At 43.1% G+C, this 11,944-nt stretch overlaps 3 protein-coding genes across 7 annotated transcripts; 2 read left to right on the forward strand and 1 right to left on the reverse strand.

Annotated features, from left to right (window-relative positions):
• The first annotated feature begins 607 nt into the window (after positions 1 to 607).
• Positions 608 to 4,238, forward strand: LOC101063043 (dynein assembly factor 3, axonemal). 3 transcript variants are annotated; one of them, XM_029850505.1, is made up of 12 exons: positions 608 to 645; positions 1,297 to 1,390; positions 1,766 to 1,872; positions 1,966 to 2,059; positions 2,130 to 2,284; positions 2,411 to 2,590; positions 2,666 to 2,788; positions 2,860 to 2,982; positions 3,110 to 3,233; positions 3,319 to 3,433; positions 3,536 to 3,610; positions 3,870 to 4,238. In XM_029850505.1, exons 2-12 carry the CDS (start codon positions 1,309 to 1,311, stop codon positions 4,018 to 4,020), a joined length of 1,329 nt encoding a protein of 442 aa, XP_029706365.1. In that variant the 5' UTR covers positions 608 to 645; positions 1,297 to 1,308; the 3' UTR covers positions 4,021 to 4,238. The 3 variants fall into 3 exon arrangements, with proteins under 3 accessions (XP_029706365.1, XP_029706359.1, XP_011603871.2); XM_029850499.1 differs by lacking the exon at positions 608 to 645 and adding an exon at positions 738 to 859; XM_011605569.2 differs by lacking the exon at positions 608 to 645 and adding an exon at positions 789 to 813 and having other exon boundaries at positions 1,308 to 1,390.
• A 9-nt stretch (positions 4,239 to 4,247) lies between these two features.
• Positions 4,248 to 8,402, reverse strand: LOC101062822 (troponin T, slow skeletal muscle). Of its 3 annotated transcripts, XM_003961411.3 has the most exons (13): positions 8,317 to 8,402; positions 6,860 to 6,902; positions 6,764 to 6,777; positions 6,668 to 6,694; positions 6,439 to 6,457; positions 6,249 to 6,309; positions 6,040 to 6,156; positions 5,814 to 5,891; positions 5,568 to 5,681; positions 5,389 to 5,498; positions 4,802 to 4,892; positions 4,691 to 4,731; positions 4,248 to 4,560 (listed from the first exon to the last, which is right to left on the reverse strand). In XM_003961411.3, exons 2-13 carry the CDS (start codon positions 6,880 to 6,882, stop codon positions 4,515 to 4,517), a joined length of 741 nt encoding a protein of 246 aa, XP_003961460.1. In that variant the 5' UTR covers positions 6,883 to 6,902; positions 8,317 to 8,402; the 3' UTR covers positions 4,248 to 4,514. The 3 variants fall into 3 exon arrangements, with proteins under 3 accessions (XP_003961460.1, XP_029706397.1, XP_029706390.1); XM_029850537.1 differs by having other exon boundaries at positions 5,389 to 5,681; positions 6,439 to 6,454; XM_029850530.1 differs by having other exon boundaries at positions 5,389 to 5,681.
• Positions 8,403 to 8,816: 414 nt separating this feature from the next.
• LOC105416675 (C-type mannose receptor 2-like) lies at positions 8,817 to 10,910 on the forward strand. Its single transcript, XM_029850519.1, has 5 exons — positions 8,817 to 8,929; positions 9,150 to 9,193; positions 9,273 to 9,641; positions 9,729 to 10,055; positions 10,147 to 10,910. The coding sequence occupies exons 2-5, from the start codon at positions 9,160 to 9,162 to the stop codon at positions 10,290 to 10,292; spliced, it is 876 nt and encodes a 291-aa protein (XP_029706379.1). The 5' UTR covers positions 8,817 to 8,929; positions 9,150 to 9,159; the 3' UTR covers positions 10,293 to 10,910.
• Positions 10,911 to 11,944: the final 1,034 nt, after the last annotated feature.

The following is an 11,944-nucleotide window of genomic DNA, read 5'->3' on the forward strand; positions in this document are numbered from 1 at the left end:
AAATAGATTTTAAGAACTGCTCTGAGTCCCAGCATGTCACTGTGCTCAATGTGGAACCCACGTCGGAGGCCTACAAATACCCTTTGAAACTATACTTTAGATGTCAAATGTAATGAAATACTCCATTTCAAGGTAACATAATCCACACCGGATGTTTGCTGCGGTGTGATTTCAAGTAATTATATTGAAAGATTCTAATACGGGTACTCAATATTAAAATTTTGGGAATCATAAAACTACAATTTTTAATCCTTTGGTCTTTGGCCAAGGTTGAAATAAAAATATTTAAAACGCCAAGGAAATTTCATGTAAAGCGTTCTGATGTCTGCTTTGTTTTGTAGTCTTGTAACTAAAACAGAGAAACAGTCCCCCAGTTAAGATTTCTTTTCTATTATCTTAAATAATAGGAACACTAAAAATGTACTTGTGTAATTCCCAAATCCCATTATTATTTGTCCTGCCATGAGAATTGATACTTTTGTTTTAGATTTAGTTTAGATTAGGGAGCCATGACGTCACGTGTTAGAAATTACAGTAGAAATCCTGATTATTCTGAACATTAAAGTATATGAGGCATGTTTATTCATCTCGACCATATCACGCGGGGAGAAAATCAAAGGACAGGTCCGCGATTAAAGGAGAAAGGTGTCTTTAAAACTTGATTTAATAGGATAAAGGAGCTTTAAGTTACAGCAACATACAAGACCCATCTATACATTTGTATCATCAAGGGGCGAGACTGCTGTTCACTCTTGGAGTGTCGCGGGGGAAATGTCACGTTTACCAGTTTAAAGCCGATTGAATTCTTTTTACGTGTGTTCTGCGAATCTGATATTTGAGTTCCTGCTCTAGTTGATAAGTAATGTATCATCGCGTTAAGTAGAGCGACGTTATATCTTTATGACATGCGTTTACCAGTTTTGAGGATTGTTTAAATATTTATTTAAGGGAAATACTGTATGTTTAGGACTAGCATGACGTAATTCCCAACCCCTTTATTTCTACTGTCAATTCCGACCGGTAGATGGCGCACATCCTCTCTGTTTAGAAACAGTTGCCTAGCAACAGAAACTAAACGCCGTGTAGCAGAATAGGGACTTTGTTAATCGCCTAACAGGCTGTGGGGCGACTTTATCTGACATTTTGTTTGTCTTCATTTTGGTTTCATAGGTTTTTCCAGTTTGGGAAGTTTTGAAACACCATTTTGAGATAATTTGTCGGATAAAGAAATCACATTAATTAATACTAAACTAGGGCGTTTCTGCAATACTTCAACTTTTTGGGCCTCTGTCTCAGCTGCTTTGCAGGATGAGTGCTGGGCAGATAAGTGAGGGTCCGGGGTGCATCACCTGGTGGGGCTTCAGTCCAGCATGTGACCTGATGGACATGGGTGAGTCAGCCATGGGAAGGAGCCTACAATTATAGAACTAAAAATAAACACAAATATGCCACATATAAAGACTTGCTTAAAAATCTATATCATAAGAATGAATTATTAAGACATTAGCCTATCTGGCCTAGCACCAGTACACATGGAAAATGTCAAAGTTCAAATTACAAACCAGGAAGACTGTTCTGATCATTCTCTGTGTGTTCCCCAAAACAGAAACATGTTATATACTTTATGTATTAGCATTTACATGTTTTTGCAACCACACATTTATCTGTTAATGTTTTCTCAAGTGTGTATGTTCTCCACACTATGAGATCAGTTCCGATTGATCTGATCTTACATTTATTTCATCTCCAAACTGTCTAATCTCAGGTGAGGAGAGATGTAAAGGCGAGGTTAATGTCTTGCTGGTCGGCAGTGCAGATCTGCGACACATTTTGAAGACAATGGCTGGTTTGCAGGACAGTGAAAGGCTTCATGTAAGTCCCCAAAACAGTTGTGTGTCATTGGGATTATTATTATTATTATTGCTCTCAGCTGAGAGCAAACATGCTTGTGTTGTGTTACTGCAGGTGTGGGTGGTAGAAAGCAGCATGGAGGTGATAGCCAGGCAGCTTCTTTTGCTCTACCTGGCACTGATGCCCCAGGAAAGCATGGGAAATAAAGGTGCGCTGGGAGTTGGGGAATATTAACGTGTACATATTTAATAAAAAGTTTCAATATTCCCCATTTTCAGAGAAAACGGAGGTTTTCCTGGAGCTGTTTGGGAACAGCGAGATCCGCAGCCAGACAGCAGAGACTTTGAAATGTGCTGCGTCGCAACTCCTCCTGTCTGTTACTGAATTGCAGGAAACACCCACACACTCCTGTCTCAACACAACACAACTCAAGGTCCCATTAAGTGGAAAATAAGCCTGTTATTAGACTTTTTCTGCCATAACTTTCGGGAATCATATTTTGAGGCCTGTTGAACGAACATTTGAGTTCTATGAGTTTAGTGAACGTATGTTTCTATAGTTCAGGGAGCGAGATGAGCTGGCCAGGATTTTCAAGGCATGGCTCCAGCCTCAGCCTTCATCATCGGTCCTGATGCCCAAAGCCTGGGATTATCGGGTCAGAGAGCACCTGGGAAGACGCTACAACTGCAAGAGCGGATCCTTCGACTGGGATCTTATTATGAAACTGCACGAAAAGGGCGTGCGTATCAATTTTAGAGCATTTTTGTTGTCTGTGGTTTTTCTTTTTTGCCAGAATGATACTTGTTATCTGCAGTGTGGTGTTATCAGCAAGCATGAGTATGTGCGATGGAGGGAGCGGGGTTTGGCATTCGAAATGCGGGAGGGTACCTACCAAATAACCAATCCCACCTTGATCTCATCGAGAGTGTTCAATCAGGTAATTCTATATCTGCTGATCCTTCCGACATCATTAATTTGATATCATTTTTTTTGGTTTTGTCTGGACAGCAAGGGAACAAAGTGGCTCTGAGAGGTTACTGGGGAGACATTGTTTCCAGTCCCTTCCTCGCATTCGGCATCGAAACCAATGACCAGAGTTTGCTGAAGAAACAGAATGGGCAACACATCAAGGTCAACTATGGATTTCTAATGGCACCTCTAACAAACAGTCAACAATTTTCCTTTTTAAACTCTAAGACTAAAAACAAACAAGGTTTTTTCTCCTGAAGCTCTGGCCATCTTTTCCTCCCGTCTGCAGACAGCCCAGGATGTCTCCTTTGCAAATGTGCAGATGCTGTTCCAGGCTCTGTCCAGTCAACAGTCCTGCTGCTCAGACACCGCAGCAGCAGAGCCTACCGACCGGAAATCTGTCGGCATACGTGGTAAATGTGTCACAAGATGATCTGCGAGGGCTGGGTACCTGGTTCAGTCAGAGGCTGAAATCTAGAAATAACCTTGATTTTACAGATCTGATGCAACTAAATGGTGCTGCGGTGACATTCCTGTCCACGGATGCGCTGAGAAAACTGCCAGAAAAACAGAAACACTCCAACTTCTTCAAAGCCATTTACTTTTCTGCCAGGTCTCTTTAAGCATCTTTTAAAAAAAAAAAAAAACTGACTGCAGTTTTGGCTAAATGAAGCTCGCCTGTACATTTGTTTCCCTCTCCATCGATGCTGTAAAGCTGTGCGCACCAGTTGGGCCCGATGCTGAGACAGATTGCAGCACCAGACGCCGTGCTTGTTGTGGAGTTGGCCAAGTAAGGTTTTATAGGTGCATGCCTTGTTGCCATGGCAACAGGACAGTCAGCCTACAGTGCAATTGCGGAATATTTGGTCCCTGTATTTGTGTCAAACTTGATAGTAGATGCTGTGGCATTTCTGATGTGTGTGTGCGTGTGTGTGTGTGTGTGTGTGTGTGTGTGTGTGTGTGTGTGTGTGTGTGCATGTGTGTGCGTGTGTGTGCGTGTGTGTGTGTGCGTGTGTGTGTGCGTGTGTGTGTGTCTTTGTGTGTCCCAGGTACATTTTGGACCTGAACAGAGAGCAGGAAGCAGGCTTTGAAAGGCAAGTAGCAAGCATTGCTCTGGAGGCTGGGTTTGAGCCGTGGCTCGAGGGAAGGACCAGTACTGCTCATGCTGTTTTCAGAAAGCAAAAGAAGTTAAGCTGCTAAAATCCAGCAGCAAGTCCGAGTTCCACCATCGACACTTTGATCTCCTCCCCAGTCACGAGTCAAAATGATTATTTTCTTAAGGCATTTTCGTCTCTCACCTAGATGTGGATTAAACTAAGCAACATTCTAATATATGTATTCACTCTTTAAGCCTTTTTAGCATCTTTTGGTGAAGATTTTTGTGTTTAACATTTTCATGAATAAAAGATCATCTTCAAGTACCGGTAGTGCTTTAAGATCCTTAGTCTTTATTAAATAAGGTGAGAAAGCGCACAAAACGGACATTTCCTCCAGACTTGAGACTCAAATAGAAGGAAATTAAGCTGTACCATCAAAAAGGCAGACTTGCAGACTAAAGAGAGGCTTAAATTGTTATGTTATAACAATTACAGAGCCAGTGGGCAACTTTTTCATCCCAAAGTACTGTATATCAGTTAAAGGATGAACACTGTAAAAAGTTGCTGCAATCAGCCCTGAACCTTCTGCACCATTCTTCACTTCCAGCGTCCTCCAACTTTCCCCTTGCCGTGGACTTTTTTGCTGCAATAACACAAGTAGCAATTCAAATTGTTAATTCACTAAACAGTGGCAGAGGCATGACAAAAGAGGGATCTTCTCATTCTCTCCCATCTCTTTATGTGCACATTTGTGTTGGTGCTGATTGACTCACAATTTCTGAGCGTGCTGGATTCTGTTGAGGAGGACTTTAATCTACAATTAAATACATAAATAGTGAAATACTCATGTCAGTTTGTTGATTTCTGTCAGCTGAATGTCTCACCTCATACTTCTGTCTCTTCATCTTCTCAGTCAGGTCAAATTTCTCTGACTCCAAATCATAGATATTTTCCCACAGCTCATTGGCTCGACGTCTGAGTTAAAACCATAGAAACGTAATGTTTTACCAAAAACCTCAATTAAAATGTTATTTTCTGGGCACACTTAAACTGAATCAATACATAATTCCTAAGCGTGTCTATGCGGCCTTTATATGATTGAAATATGCTGTGTTGTGGCTGAGGATTGCTGCCTTTTTTTCTTTAATCCACCAATCTCCCACGCAAAATGGAGTGGTGGGGGGGACCACATCCTGTTACCCTAGAAACCAAATCTGGCTACTAAGAGGCCGGAGGCTTCATGCTGGAAGGAAAAGTGACCATTGTGATGCATCTATTCACAGGTTGTTCTGTTTAGTCTGCTGTAATACTAATATGTGACCCTACAAAGGAGGTAAAGCTCCAGATGCATATGGGAGGCAGAGCAGATTGTCATCTTCAGTATTATATCCAAGCCTCAATCTCAAGAACATGATTGAGTTTCTAAGGTATGAGTCACTGCTGCAGATGGAATCCTGCAGACCCTACTGACCTCAGGCCGTCCTCCCTCAGGTTCTCAATAGCCAGTGGTTTGCGTCTCTCTGTCAGAGTCGTCTTCTTGATTTCTCTTGCAGTTTGTCTTTTGCCTCGTCTCTGCTCCACCTGCACGAGGCACAAGAGGACCTGCTGTAAGACCCCTGCTGTAAGAAAACATGTGCTCCACGTTCTGACCTTGGCCAGGAAGCCTCCAAAGTGAGCCCCCATGTTGGACAGCACTTTCTTCTTCTTGGCCTCATCATCGGCCCTCTTTTTGGCCTCCTCGTCCTCCTTTCTCTGTCTCTCCTCCTGTTAAAGTCAAGCGTGCTCCTTTTAATTTTGCTTTTCCCGGACGGCAGAAAGCAACGTTGTAATCTGAGGAGATTATGGACATGCTCGGATTAAACAACATATGTGCTGCATGTTATCAACATTAATCACCGCAATACGTGTCTGTCTGTCACGCTCTTTTTCAGCTCTAACACGCTGCTGCTCTGCTCTCTCTGACCGACGTCTCTCCTGTAACAAACACACACACACACACACACACACACACACACACACACACACACACACCAGCTGGCATGAAACACTTTATTCATTAATCTGAAGAGTCATATCATTTAATCAAATTAATAACATAATTAGGATTGATGAGTCATTTTACAATCCTGTCTTTGAGTCCAATCAGCTCCTCTTCCTCTTTCTTTCTCTGCTCAAAGTGGACATCAATCAGGGTCTGCAGCTCCAGCAGGTCTTTCTCCATCCTCTTCCGGTGGATGTCCTAATCAGAAGGAACAGAAAACTGGCAGGCATGCTCATTTTGCAGCTATAAACCAGCAAATGTACGTTAATAATTATTTAAAAGAGACTTGCGTCAAAGTCAACTCTCTCCCCCTCGGGGATCTTTGGAGCAGAGAGCTGTGAGACCATCGGCCTGTAAAATAACCAGTCAGCATCGTTACCTTGTGTTCCCACTCATCAAGTTATTAGTCTCATTAGGTTCGCTCATGCTATTTTAATCATATAATCTGTATGTCAGTGTGGTCGTTTCTTATGGGCGTACCTGTATTTGGGGCGTTCTTCTTCATCATGTCAGTATCGGTATTAAAATGTAAAATCAGAAATATGGTTACATGCAGTAAAAGCTGATGAAACTGATTAGGTTTTAAAATGTGACATTTAGGGCGCTGCTACTAATCAACATCAATCAATATTTGTTTTTGAGGTAATCTTGAGATGCGTTCACTGACTGCTGCCATCGCTAGGATCTTAGTTTAGTGACGCAGCCTCACCTCCTTCCCCCTGCTCCTCTTCCTCCTCTGGAGCAGAAAAACAGCATCAGTGTGGTTGGAATGAGCGATAACAGCAAACTTTATCAAATAAATTACCTTCCTGGTGACGCCTGTATTAAAGAAAAGAATACAAATGCAATAATGAATGTACCGGAAAAAGCTGATGAGTCAAACAAAGATTTACTAACTCACCCATGATCATCACAGTCTGCCATGATCACACTACAGGGAACGTCTGTGGAGACAAACCAGTTATAACCAGTGTACAAAAGCTCAGGGTCAATTTGGTATCCTTCTTTTTTTATCTCTAGAGTTCCAAAAACATACCATTTTAGCATGTAACATGCTACTCTTCAGCTTCCCTGATTGTTTTCTATTTTTGTTCACTGCAGGATGCTGCTTTCATTCCAATAATAGCACAGAGCACAAGAAAAGCCATTTGATTCTAATGATCTAGGAATAGCTTGGCTAAAGGGACTAAAGTGTCCTTTTACCCTGGATAAAAGTGCACTATGAGCCGGCCAATCCTTCTTCATTAATTTGATTTATGGGAGAGTGTGGGATGAAGAGATTATGCCAGTCAGCCAGCTGCTATTAACACCAGCCCAGCCTTCTATTATCATTTGATTTAGTCTCGCTGCTCTGAACGGCCGTCTGAACGTGCGTAGACTAAATAGTTTAGCATTCCCGACCAAAAGTGCAGCAGTCTGTGTGTTTCTGTATGGCTTCTCACAGGTGACACTACAATTGTAGTCATGGCAGAACCATTTCAAAACAGTATTTTCAGTAGAACAAGTGGAGATTTATCCGGATGTCACATCTTTGACTGCGTTAGGCTGACAGATGAAGTGCTGATGCAGTCATCTCATCTCGTTTTAGCCAAGATCTCCAAGTATGAGCACGTGAATCTGAACAAACACGGGCACGCGGACAAATGCCAGACGAGGGATTGTGGGGTGAATTCATCGCATCGCTTCGCTGTTTTCTGGATAAACCCAACAACACTGTCTCCAGTGACAAAGGGTGCCAAAAATAACTGATGAGGTGGTGTTCCTAATTTCAGAAATGAAATGTGCACTTATATTTGCTGATGGATCATGGATGCAGGGGTTGAACCTAAATGCAGTAAGAGGAGGGGGTTGTTTTGAAAAGATGTTTATCAGTCCTTATTTTATCATTTGCTGCAGCAAATAAATGTTGCAAAACTTTGGAGTTGTGGGTGCCTCTTGTATCTGTAGTAAAGGAAAGATGTTGTAAAAATAGTTAACATTTTCTTACAATAAAGCTCAGTCGCTGATGCGATTGAGGGTGGCAGAATTCTGTTTTCGACTGCGTTATTAATATTCAATGTGAGGTATTTGTGACGCCGTTAAACGTCTCACAGCTAGAGGGCAGTGTGGCAATCTAAACGTCAGCCATTTGTTTTAGAAGAACAAGTTTAACACAGATTAATCTATAACAAGCACAGACCATTAGTCAAACGCTTGATTTCACAGTGGCTACCTATTCAATAATACTGTTTAAATAACTTGTTAAATGTTTATAGTCAATATCATTAAAACCCAACTGGTGGTTTTGAAATGTAAATCTGAGTAAAATATTAGAAGCAAAACTGAAAAAAGGGATAAAGAGATAAAAATCATACATACCCAACAGTCAAAGACAAGAAAAGGACCTTCACCTGTAATGAGAACAACAGGAGCAACCAGCGATGGAGCTTTATATGGGGTCCACTGGGGTGACAGGGAAGTGACTCTAGAGGGGAGGAGGGGGTGATTTAGAGGGACAGGATCACTGGCAGCCTTTGGAAACATAAGCTAAAGTCTGGCTGGCAGGATAATGAACAAAGTGTCTGACGCTGACCTCACAGCTGAAACGGGACACAAAGACAGGTGGTGGAGGATAAAAAGTGACCCAAGACAGAGGATAACAAGACAAATCCAAGACTCTTCAGTCGAAACACAAAGGGGAAAGTCAGACAGCTGGAAAGAGGGACCTAGACTGGAGGCAGACAGTGGAAACATCACTTTATGGTCTCTGGCTTTAAAAAATGAATGGTTTAGAACAGTGTGGTTGTCCTGACAATTCATTATGGGAAGCAGTACTGCTGTAGTTCTGAGTCACGGGTTGAATGAGGATCCCTCAACAATATGCAAGTCAGTCCATGTGAATGTCATATGCAAATATCCGCACATTTCCATAAGGCTGAAGAGTGACAGAAAATATGAGTAACAACTTGAAGAGAAGCCGTCTGTAAGGAAGGTGCAGTATGTTTACTGTATTTTTAAAAATTAAATAACAGATTAACTGGATGTTATAGCATTTCAGCTTAAATAAGGGTGGGGGGTTTCCTACATTTATTAAATATCTTTGAGGAAATTATCCGGGGTCTCTGTCCCGTTCAGCTTAAAAGGGTCATTTAGGAATATAATAAGATCACATCACAGGTTGTAACTCATCTGTTTATCTTTTAATATCATAGAATATACATTATGCTCCACTTGGCAGGCTTGCTGCTGTTGGCAGGTTGGTATCTTCGCACAAAATGAATGCAATCGTGATCAAACGTGCTCTGTCTAATGTTCAGATCGGGTCCCCTCTGCAGGTAGCATCACTTTGTGCACACACGTTCATCAAGAGTACGTCCTGGTATCCAAGAACATGATGTGGGGCGCAGCCAGGGCGTACTGCAGAGAGAACCACACTGACCTCGCCACCATTGAGAGCCTGAAGGACATGAAGATGCTTGCAAGCATTGCTGCAGCCAGGAGCATCACAGGCCTCATCTGGATTGGTTTGAAGAAATATGAGTTGAAGTCCTGGATGTGGTCTTCAGGAGACACTCCCGGGTTAACCGGTTACACTAACTGGGCCACTTTGCCCACTTCTTCAAATAACTGTGGAGCCCTGAGCGGTGACGGCAAATGGCTCGGTGTATTGTGTACTGAAACTCTCCCCTTTGTTTGTCAGACTGGTGAGTGACCATATTTCTTTGATTCTCAAAACTGCCGTGAAAAAAGTTAAAAAGCCAGATCAATGTCATGCGTAAATATCACTACAGATAACGGCTCCTACGAGGTCATTCTTACCAAACTGAGCTGGAAGGAGGCCAACAATTACTGTCACAAGCGTGGTAAGGACTTGGCCAGGGCGAGGAGCCGGACCGAGAACCAGGCTGTCCAGGAAGTCCTCAGTGGACACGGGTCGTATTTTTGGATCGGTTTGTTCAGAGATGGCTGGACATGGTCCGACCAGAGTGACGCGTCTTTCAGATACTGGGCATCTACTCAGCCAAACAATGATGGGCATTGCACACTGTTCAACGCCGTCGAAATGACCTGGTGGGACAGATCATGTAAAGACCATTATTACTTTTTCTGCTACAACGGTGAGCTGCTTGGCAGTCTGAATTAAGAACAACATCAAATGCACTACTTAAGGGATTTTTAAATGGGAATTACTTTGCTTGGATTCCACAGCGATTACGGTCGTCAGGCGGATGGCGGTGAAAATAAAGTCCAGCTCCTCCCTCAACTTCAGTGATTCCAAAATGAGCGATGCCCTTTTGAGCCAAGCAAGTGTTGAATCTGCTGCAAGCTTCTGCTGCACCAGGAGGTTTTTCTAAAGCCAGTCTTCTGTCCTGCTTCTCCCATAGATCCAGAGTAAGTGCACGGGGGTCAAACTTCAATGGAGAGTTCATCCCGATGGAAAGATTTTCCATAAAGAGCAATATCAGAAGGCCAACGCTACCGGACCTGCATGTTCTTAATGTTGGTTGCCAGATTTCTGTCTCCTACAATACAAATTTGTCCCTAAACGTGTTCGACTCAATGAGTTTCCCTTAGAGCTGTAATATTTAACACTTCCCATCTGTCGCTTTAGTTCAGATGGGTTCTGCTACACCAGGGAGCAATGATGAATCATTTTTTAAAACAGGTTTAGGATGCCTGACAAGAAGGTTCTGTTGGATTCAGGCTCAGGGGTTTTCAGTGTGGCGGTTGCTTGTTCTCCTAGTGGTTATAGGGGGTTTTCTGCAGGTCTTCCGTTTCCTATTTTTGTCCACAATCATGCACATTAGGTCTAGCCTCGGGACCACTGGGAATTTATAAAGCGTTTCCAAACCAAGCTAGAGCAGCACTAAATCTTGGAAAAGTCAATTATAAGCATTAGAAGCATACATACATAAATATAGAATAAAATAGAAATAAAATTACATTAGACAATTATTGTTATTGACTGGGTTTGGATGAGTTATATAGTCTGATGGCGGACGGCAGGAATGACTTCCTGTACCGTTCCTTAGAGCAGCGAGGCTGCAGGAGTCTGTTGCTGAAGCTGCTCCTCAGTTTGTCCACTGTGTTATGGAGGGGGTGGGAGGGATTGTCCATGATTGTCCGCAGTTTCAACACCATCCTGTCCCTCACCACCTCGTCCAAGTTATCAAGTCTACAGCCAACAACAGACCCTGCCTTTTTGATGAGTTTGTTGAGTCTGTTGGCATCCTTTGCTTTAATGCCTGCACCCCAGCACACTGCAGCAAAGAAGATGGTGCTAGCCATGACAGACTGGTAGAACATGTGGAGCATCCTGCTGCAATCACTGAAGGACCTGAGTCTCCTGAGGAAGTAGAGTCTGCTCATGGCCTTCCTGTAGACAGCATCGGTGTTTGTGGACCACTCCAGTTTATTGTTCAGCTGGACACCCAGGAACCTGTAAGATGGGACTAGTTCCACTTCTTTCCCACTGATGCAGACTGGGGAGGGTGGGGACTTGCTTTTACTGAAATCCACCACCATCTCCTTCATCTTGGTCACGTTGAGCTAGGTGTTAGGGGCTCTGGGAGGTGTGAAGGGGACCCATTGTTATCCAGAGGAATATTGGGACAGCTGGGGGAGGGGGAGCTAGAATCAAACCTGTTGAAAAACTGGTTCAACTCATTAGCTTGGTCCACATTCCCATCAGCTGAGCGTATTCCTTTCTTCAGGAAGCCAGTGATTGTTCTCATCCCACTCCAAACGTCCCTGGTCTGGTTCCTCTCCAGTCTCTCCTCCAGCTTCTTCCTATAGCTTCTTCCTATATTCTTCTTCCTTGCTCTCCTTCAGACTGCGTTTCAGTTCCTTCTGTACACTCCTGAGCTCAGCCGGGTCTCCAGCAGTGAAGGCCCTCTTCTTCTTGTTCAAAAGGGCCTTTAGGTCACTTGTCACACATGGTTTATGTTTGGGTAACAGCGTACCTTCTTGGTGGGGACGGAGTTCTCAGTGCAGAACTTGATGTAGT

Source organism: Takifugu rubripes, chromosome 1 (genome assembly GCF_901000725.2).
Source record: "Takifugu rubripes chromosome 1, fTakRub1.2, whole genome shotgun sequence".
Taxonomy (NCBI): Eukaryota; Metazoa; Chordata; class Actinopteri; order Tetraodontiformes; family Tetraodontidae; genus Takifugu; species Takifugu rubripes.

What these genes read in the sequence shown, in the direction of transcription:
- LOC105416675 (XM_029850519.1), top strand. Translation starts at nt 9,160, where the DNA reads ATGCTCCACTTGGCAGGCTTGCTGCTGTTGGCAG. An exon ending in AGGCTTGCTGCTGTTGGCAG is followed by an intron (nt 9,194 to 9,272) that starts GTTGGTATCTTC and finishes TCCCCTCTGCAG; the next exon opens with GTAGCATCACTTTGTGCACA. An exon ending in TTACTTTTTCTGCTACAACG is followed by an intron (nt 10,056 to 10,146) that starts GTGAGCTGCTTG and finishes TGGATTCCACAG; the next exon opens with CGATTACGGTCGTCAGGCGG.
- LOC101063043 (XM_029850505.1), top strand. Translation starts at nt 1,309, where the DNA reads ATGAGTGCTGGGCAGATAAGTGAGGGTCCGGGGTGCATCACCTGGTGG. An exon ending in TCAACACAACACAACTCAAG is followed by an intron (nt 2,285 to 2,410) that starts GTCCCATTAAGT and finishes ATGTTTCTATAG; the next exon opens with TTCAGGGAGCGAGATGAGCT. An exon ending in AGAATGGGCAACACATCAAG is followed by an intron (nt 2,983 to 3,109) that starts GTCAACTATGGA and finishes TCCCGTCTGCAG; the next exon opens with ACAGCCCAGGATGTCTCCTT.
- LOC101062822 (XM_029850530.1), bottom strand. Translation starts at nt 6,882, where the DNA reads ATGGCAGACTGTGATGATCATGG. An exon ending in GGGAGAGAGTTGACTTTGAC is followed by an intron (nt 6,157 to 6,248) that starts GCAAGTCTCTTT and finishes CCTTCTGATTAG; the next exon opens with GACATCCACCGGAAGAGGAT. An exon ending in TGAAGAGACAGAAGTATGAG is followed by an intron (nt 4,732 to 4,801) that starts GTGAGACATTCA and finishes ATTTAATTGTAG; the next exon opens with ATTAAAGTCCTCCTCAACAG.